The 9,032-nt window shown below is 32.6% G+C and overlaps 1 protein-coding gene across 1 annotated transcript; it reads left to right on the forward strand.

Annotated features, from left to right (window-relative positions):
• Positions 1 to 8,016: 8,016 nt before the first annotated feature.
• On the forward strand, positions 8,017 to 8,765 carry LOC141399552 (kunitz-like toxin PcKuz3). The gene is made up of 2 exons (XM_073978530.1): positions 8,017 to 8,181; positions 8,406 to 8,765. Exons 1-2 carry the CDS (start codon positions 8,103 to 8,105, stop codon positions 8,579 to 8,581), a joined length of 255 nt encoding a protein of 84 aa, XP_073834631.1. The 5' UTR covers positions 8,017 to 8,102; the 3' UTR covers positions 8,582 to 8,765.
• The last annotated feature ends 267 nt before the right edge of the window (positions 8,766 to 9,032 follow it).

Here is a 9,032-nt window from a genome sequence, read left to right on the forward strand (position 1 = left end):
TGATTCTGTTCTGGCCTTCATTGATATTTCCGAAAAATCGACAGACAAAATTGATTGTGTATACCACGCTTTACACTTCCACATAAAACAGGTGTTTTGGGAATTTATTTGATAGAAATGAAGTGGAACAAGAAAGCTTCTTAAGCTGAAATCACATCCAACGTTTGAGTAAAGTTTTGTGTCATTTCTGGTAGAAGAATAAAGAAAATATTAAAACTTGGCAGCACTTTGTCTTTATTCATCTACCAGAAATGACACAAAACTTTACGCAAACGTTGAATGTGGTTTCAACTTTATGTACCGAAGCCTTAAGTCAAAGTCGTTTCGGTCATAAAGAACGGCCGAGCCAAATTCGAAGTAATACCCCGGTTACACTTAACCGGATTAACCCAATAGGGTTGGGTTTCAAATGTCAATTCCATAGCGCAAACGTCAAATAAATCCTCATGAAGTGGGTTAACCCGGCAAAAACTCTAATGTAACGTTTAAATCAAGGCATATTGAACAGTATTTTCTTTATGTTGTTGGGGAAATTACAATAAAAATAGTTTTTTACAATGGGATTTGGCACTTCATATTCGAACAGCTGGTGTGACACCACTACCTTGGTAATTGTACCGTGGTTTAAATATAACCGGATTTAATAAATTCACTGGGCTTTAAGTTTATTGCGTATACGTAAAAAAACTCATCATTATGAAGGTTAACCTTGAAAAAAGCTATAATATGAAGAGGATATGAGCCAAGAAAGCGAAGAGACAGTAAGCTAGAAAAATCCATTGAGTTTTGGCCGTAAAGGTGAGAACACAATGAGAAATTAATGCTTATCCAAGCCTCAATTTGTGTAAAAGAATAAAGAAATGCAGGATCGCATTTGAATTAGGTAGCACTTGACCTTTATTAATTTACATGAAATTGAGCGTGAAGCAAGCAACAAAAGTCATTGTGTTTCTACCTTAAGTCCCGGTTCACCCTAAGGCGCCAAATACATAGGGTCCGCGTTACAACAACCACGTGAAAACTTCAGGAACACACTTGGCATCACTTACACATTTTTCATGTGGTTGTTGTTTTCAACGTGCAACGTGTCGCTCAATGGACCGTATGTATTTGGCTCCAAGGAGTAATTTCTCTGAAATCTTGACATGAAAGTAAAAGAAAACGAATACTGCAACAAAGTAAAATTGCAGAACACTCGAAAGCGTGTACACTAGTTTCTTGTAATTATCAGGGCAATCATGAATAAAAATTCTAATTTATTTCTAAGTTTATGTCCAAAAAGGCAAGATTTTTGTCGATACAACGAGAATATTCCATAATTAAGTGATTCTATTAGTTTTAAATATTTCAAAATATTATTTTTTTTTATAGAATTTCACTTTTAGAAATAATTTTCCGCGCTGAAAATTCCGAGCGAAATATTCATGATTGCCCTTTATGTGTTTTTCCCAAAAAATGCAAAATTTCATTGAAATTTTTCTAGTGTGAACCGGGACTAAACACATCCAACGTTTCAGTAAAATTGGGCGCCAATTTTGATAAAAGAATAACAGAGCAAGGGCAACTTAAATCCAAGTTTTCTTTATTCTCTTTTATCAGAAATGACGCCCAACTTAAATGATTTTTCTTGCTTGCGTGGCTTCATTTCTGGTAGAAGAATAAAGAACGGCCGAGACGAAATCGAAATAGATTGCTTTTTTCATTTACATATTATTTTACTAGAGCAAAGTGAAGAAAGAAAACTGATTGAGTTTGGGCCTTTACTGTAACATTGGATGTGTTTTCGGCTTAATTTTCACAATGCTGTTGCATCCTGTCACGTATCACCATTATGGGCTATTTGACCTTTTATAAATTCCACTTACATATTTGATTAGTATCACTACTTTCGAAGACGCTACGAACATAGGACCAGTTCACAGTATACAACATGGCAATGAAATTTTGATAGACTATCAAACCAAGCGGAAAGGCAAAATAGAGATTAATTTGGTGTACCAAGCACCACAATTTATTTAATAGCTGTTGATTTCTTAACAATTGTTGAGGCATAAAATGTGGCAAATGTCCATTTGATTTTCTTTTATAGAAATGTTCCACTTTAAATTTTATCCTTCTCAGAGAATTACGTATATCATCCATTAAATCATCGATAATTTGTAAATAAATACCATATTCAATATATTTCGATTCAACGGCTACGACAAATATTGAGATTATCAATTTAATTGAAAAAGACATAATATCACCGCCGGTCAAAAAGTAGGTTATGTATAAGAAATTCACTGACGAAACTATTAACCAAATTCCAGAAAATCGCAACAGTTTCCATTTGAAGGATACTTTTCGATAATAGATTTCATCCATCGAAACTACTGCCTGCTCCCTCATTTCTTCTATTTGCTTTAGAATTTCCTTTAACCTATGACGTTGTAAGAACATTGAGGCTACCGTAATGCCATAAACAATAATTAAGCCTGTATTGTGGCCATATGTAAGAAGTTCAGTTATACAATCCAAACGGTTACTCATTGTAAATACGTGGGCCACTCTGTTATGCTGACAGTTTGTAAATGTGGCTGTGACAACTAAAATTATGGTATATAAACTATAGATGATCATCAATAATTTTCTTTGAAATCCCTGAAAATCTGAGCGATATAAAATTGGGGGTAGATTTAAACCGAATACGCAAAATATCCATTGGTAGTATTTTAGTGTGTTTAAATAATATTCCCGTTTCATGGCTAGCTTTTCCGATGATGAACGTATATCTGTAGTTTTAACTAAGAACTAATTATTGTGAGGACACCTCTTCACTTGTGGTTATAGATTGACAAATGTGATAAAAATTTTTAAGAAATGAGTTGTATGCATTATTGATGAGACTTGATATCTTGTAGGTGCACACGATAGGAACATAAGGAGTGTAAAGGCCTCGGTAAATAAGAAGCCTCGCTTTCTTGCCTGCTTCATTTCTGACATATTAAAAATACAAGAATTTAAGGCATGGGTACACAATCAACCTCGTCGCCTTTGCTTTGCCCTTCATATCGAACTTGGTTGCCCTTTGAGAAATTCATGCTTAAGCAAGCCTGAATTTGTGCAAAAGAATAAAGAAATCCAAAATCGCATTTGAATTAGGTAGTACCTGGCCTTTGTTCATTTACATGAAATTGATCGTGAAGCAAGCAACAAAAATCATTGTGTTTCTACCCTAAAGGTAGAAACACAATGAAATACGCCGCTTTTTCACGCTCATTTTCATGTAAAAGGTCAAGTACTACATAATTCAAATGAATTAGGCAGCATTTGAATTAGGTAGTACTTGGCCTTTAATCTTTTACATGAAACTGAGCGTGAAAAAAGCCGCGTATTTCATTCTGTTCACATCTTAAAGGCCTGGTACATAAGCTGACTCGCCTGATTGCTTTTCTTGTCTGCTTCATTTCAGACACAACAAAACTAAAAGCTTTAAACACATCCAAAGTTTCAGTATTCATTATTCATGTTAGCTCTGTTCCTTTACGTGCCTGAGGTTACCATTTCTTACCATTTTTAACCTGCAAAGTGTTCCTTTACTTTAAAAAGCATACAATTTATATGAGACCAGTAGTGGGATTCTGTAACTCATTTTTGCTGTTACCGACAAAAATCGGTAAAATTAAATCGCAAAATTATGACTAAAAACATAAAGAAAAGTTGGCATCACTGTTTGTGTCGGTAGAGGCTAGCGACTACTTTTTATTTATCGTTAACTTACCGAAAAATTTCGTTAATTATCGAAATTATAAGCATTTTAATTTTACCGACAATTATCGACAGCAGCAAAAATGAGTTACAGAATCCCACTACAGTTCGCCACTTTTACCATTTTTTGCCACTGTTACCATTTTTAAAAGTAAAGGAACAGACCAATTATGTAAATATAATTTTTTCTTAATTTGTAGTAGTAAAACAAATAGCATATTTTTTCAAAAAATTTGGATTTTCTTAAATTGTGAAAATATTTTTGTAAAAATCGCGCGATTTTTTTTTTAATATTTTCGCCTGCGAAGCTTTTCGTTTTTCAGAAGGTATTTGCATACTTTTTAACAACTTTTTTTTTCTTAAAAAGTGAAAATATTTAAGAAAATACATTTTTTTTGTAAAAATATGCAAATTGTTTTACTACTACAATTAAGAAAAAATTGTATGCCTGTTCCAGAACGTGCAAGAAACTACTATTTTTTACTACGATAAACAATTTTCCTTTGTGTTTTCGAAAAAAAAAATAGTAAAAATCAGTATATTCTTGCAGTACTGGAACAGACCATATATTTACATGTCTATATTAAAAAATGAATAATGAATACTAAATGTTTCCGTCGAATACGATAGTTTTGTAATGCCTTGTTCAGACTGACGGTAATTCGTTCTCTATTCGTTGTTCGACCCCAAATTACGATATAATTACTTCATTTCCCATACAAAATTTTGAGAACGAACAACGATTTGTGTACTTTGTTCAATTTAAATTACTCTCAGAACGACGATAAAATATGTCCCATCTCTAACAAATGAGAGAATTTATCGAAATAAATTAATTTTGACAGCAAAAATATAAAATTTAAAATTTATTAAAAACCCAAAATTTTTTAGTAAAACTGCAAAACCTGAATGAAAAGTAAACGGTTTAAGGACTAATAAACATTCAAATCATAGCAAATTTTCTATTTTCGTTTATTGCAGTTGCGTTTCTTGTCCATCGTTTCAAATTCGCGTACAAATTTAAAAACAAAAATCAAATGCCTACCAGAAAGTCTGTATAGCAAAAAGTTATTTTGGCAGGTCTCTCTCATTAATTTTGAAAATAGAAAAATATTTTTATTTGCTGAAAACACCAAAATTATGAGAAAAAATAGAAAAGATGAATGAAAATAATGTAATTAAATATTAAATAGATATCTGAAAGAAGGACAAATAGTTTTTCAGTTCATATCAATTAATTTTACTCGTTTTTTGGACGAAACTTTCTTTAAATCAGTAAATAAAAAGTATGAAAATATGAATCATGTTGCTATGAATTGTGTACCATGTCGTATGAACGGATTAATTCGTGTACGTAATTATGAGAACGAACTACGTGATTCAAATTCTAGTATGAACATGGCATAAAGGCCCCCACTCATTACCCAGCTAACAATTTTTTCCGAGGGCTCTGATATCAGATTTTTTCTGAGATTTTCTGAAATTTTTTTAGAAATGTGGCCGATTTCTCTAATATTTTCCTAGAAATTGGACCGATTTTCTATAAGTTTATTTTAAGAATCTCTGCACATTTTCTAAAGAATCTTAAGAATCGTCATTCCGAATTCGTTCCGATTTCTAATGGATTTTCTGAGGGAATTTTTTTTCGGTTGATGTCGAAGAACAAAATGACTGGTCATAAAATTCGCATATACAATTTTACAATTTTTTTAATATAAATGCAACATATAATAATTCAAGCTAGTGTTGATAGCTTCAACATGCTTCTGCACATTGTTCTACTGTTAATCATAAAATGATAACAACAGGCAAAATCATTAGAAAGTTTGAAATTATAATCATCCATAAATAGTACATTAAAAGAAAATTGTCTCAGAGTGGGGTTTGTTCAGTACAGTACGACACGTCTTGTGTCAATATCAAAGGCGTCAGCGTCAGAATTGTTTCCGATTTTTTTCAGAAAATCTGAACTTTTCTCCGAATTTTTCCAGAATTTCCTTCCGAATTCATCGAATTTTCCAGAATTTTCTTCCGAATTCGGACCGAATTCTGTCAGAAAATCTAAATTTTTTCCGAATTTTCCAAGAATTTACTTCCGAGTACGGACCGAATTCGTCGCGAAACTCTAATATTTTTTAAGAATTTCCTTAGAAAATTCTTTCCGAATTCGGTGACCACGTCCATACAACTTTCGTACCGAATTCGGTACGAATTCGGCATCAGAATCGGATATTTTTTCAGAAATTCTGTCCGAATTCGATACGAATTCGGAAAAAAATGTTAGCTGGGTAGTCAGTCTGACTGCCAGCTTTTATGGTAGTATGTGTAAATTTTTGAAATTTTGGGAATGTATGTGTGACTTTTTCAAGACTGATGAAAATCAAAATAGTTTTGATTTCAAAATGAACCTCCATCAGTCTGGGTGAATTGTGTTAATTTCAAATTGTCAATACACAATTTTAATAAACAGAAAATAATGTTCGTGTAGGAACACAAAAAACGTGTTCCTCCACTTAGTGTTCCTCCTACTCCATGGATGTGCCGCTTTTTGCTGGGATGTGATACCTTAAAAATAAAACAATCATCACAAAGTTATTTTACAAAATAAGTCGTTTTCCATAATTTATTTAGTTATCTCTTCTCTTTTTTATCTTGTAATTATTTTAATAACCAAATGTTTGTTTATGTTTTTGCCAACAATTGCAAAGTCCGCCACAAAACATTCGAATTTAAATCAGCTGATCAAACTTGCAAATTCTTACAAGGAAAATTTTGCTTGCAAAAACTTGTATGTTCTCAGTAACAAAAGTCTCCAAAACTCTCCAAAATTCTCTCACAATTCTCTCTAAATTCGCTCTCTTTTACTTTACAAGTTTGTTATCGAACACCATTTTGTAAAAGTTTGTACAAATTGTTGAGTTGTCTTACAGACCTATTATCTGCTTGCACATTAGCACGGGTAGTATCAGTGTTTTGTAAAGTGTTATTTTTGTTTGACGAGATGTGTCTTTGTTTTTTTTCAGATTCTATCAATAGAATATGAATCGGCATGACTTGCAATCTAAAAGTTCTTGCAAATATTACTAGAGCTACATATTAAAGGAAAAAATCTTGCGGTTTTGATCGTTCTGATTACTTAGTAGAGCTGGCAAAAAATCGATGGCGCTATCGATAATATCCATCATTTTTTACAAATTCAATATCGATAGATAGATTTGTCTACGATATTATGGAACTTAAAATTAAAATGAATAGAAATTACGCGGCTTTTCGGTTGTGTGAATGTGAGAAAGTAAAGGCCTGGGTACATACATAAGCAGCCTCGCCTGCTTACCTTGATTTCCTGCTTCATTTCTGACATAATAAAAATAGATGAATAAAGAAGAAAAGGGCAACCTATTTCGAAATTTGCTCGGCCTTCTTTATTCGTCAGAAATGAAGCAGAATAAAGAAGAAAAGGGCAACTTATTTCGAAATTTGCTCGGCCTTCTTTATTCGTCAGAAATGAAGCAGAAAAGAAAGGCAAGAAGACCTTTAAGTTCGTAGCCACACATGCAATTTTGTCGGAAAAGTAAATTGTTTTTTTGTGTCTTTTTATTAAAAAAAAAAAAAAACAATTGTTTCTTCTCCATTATAAAAAATTGTCAACAAGAGCTTATACAATTCCACATTTGGTCTGTTCCAGAACTGCAAGAATCTACTAATTTTTACTATCATTTTCGATATCATAAACGAAAAATTGTTATCGTAGAAAACCCTGCGTTTACAAATGACAGGACAGTCGACTTCGTGTATTGATTGTCAAAAACCCACAACTTGCCTGTGTGACTTAGGCGTCCGGACAACTGCAACAACAGTTGTAAAATTATTAATGAAAATCATCGAATTCCTTTTGTTTTCCGTTCACATATTTTGTTTTTGTTCATGTTCTTTTGTTTTCACCACATTTCAATTATTATCTCACACATTTTTACAAAAAATGTCAAAATTTTGTTAACCCGGCTGTCTGTGAAAGAATGATGGACAGCTGGTAGCCAAACGACAAATGTATGTATGTGTTAGTAAATCAGAGTTGTATTTGAAGACAAACTGTCTAGTGTAAACGCCTAGAAAAAGTAGTAACTTATTGCAGGTTCTAGAACAGGCATCATGTTTATTTCCAAATTAATATTACAAATTAACGATAATATCGATAGCTATCGATTTTTTGAAATGAAATATCGAAAACATGTAATGTTGGGAATATCGATAGTTTGCCAGCTCTCTTACTTAGTAATGCACTCGAAATAATAGTTGTTCCAATTGAATCATATAAAATCTGTAACGTCCCCCACAGTTCTACAGATCAAATAATGAACATTTATTTCATAATTTGTCTTTATTTTGTCCATTCCACCACCATGGCAACTATATTGATTGAAGATATAAGCTGTAAGTTTAAAGCCGAAAGCGAAATACACGTTTGAGTAAAGTTTTGCGTCTTTTCTAATTTTTTCTGGTAAAAGAATAGAAAACAAAGTGCAATAAAGTTCGAATTTTATTTTACTCTTTTACCAGAAATAATGACGCAAAACTTTACTCAAACGTTGTTGTGTTTTCGGCTTAACATTTATTATGAAGACAAATTTTAAATTATTTTTTTTTACTTTATGCAGCGCAATGTTCCCTGCCCCATTCTCAAACGGGATTGTGTCGAGCACGTATACCTGCATGGTCTTTCAATGGAGAAACGGGAAGCTGCGAGAAATTTATCTTCGGCGGTTGTGGTGGTAACATTAATCGCTTTGCCACCAAAGTTGCTTGCGAAAACCAGTGTCTGGAGATTTACTAGGCGTTTACACCAGACAATTTGTCTTGAAATACAACTCTTATTTACTAACACATACATACATCTGTCGTTTGGCTGCCAGCTGTTTTTGTAGAAAAAGTGAGATAATAATTTAAATGTGTTGAAAATAAAAGAACATAAACAAAATACATATATGAACCGAAGAAAAATCGATGATTTTCATTCATGATTTTACAACAAATTTGTACAAACTTTTGAGGTATCGTACAGGCCTAATATGAAAAGGAAATTCCTTTTTAGTTTAGTTTGGCTCGAGGTCAGTAGAATAAAAACTATTTTTGGCTCTTTTATATCATTTTATTTTCCAGTATTTCGATAAACATCGTCGATCATCATCAGTAGAGTTGGGCAATTGAACGACCTAGTTCACTGTCCTAGTTCAAAAACGTATGAGTAATATCATACAAACTAACGTGAGATATTACGTATTCGC

This window comes from Musca autumnalis, unplaced genomic scaffold (assembly GCF_047663935.1).
Source record: "Musca autumnalis isolate F117 unplaced genomic scaffold, ASM4766393v1 scaffold_3, whole genome shotgun sequence".
Classification (NCBI taxonomy): Eukaryota; Metazoa; Arthropoda; class Insecta; order Diptera; family Muscidae; genus Musca; species Musca autumnalis.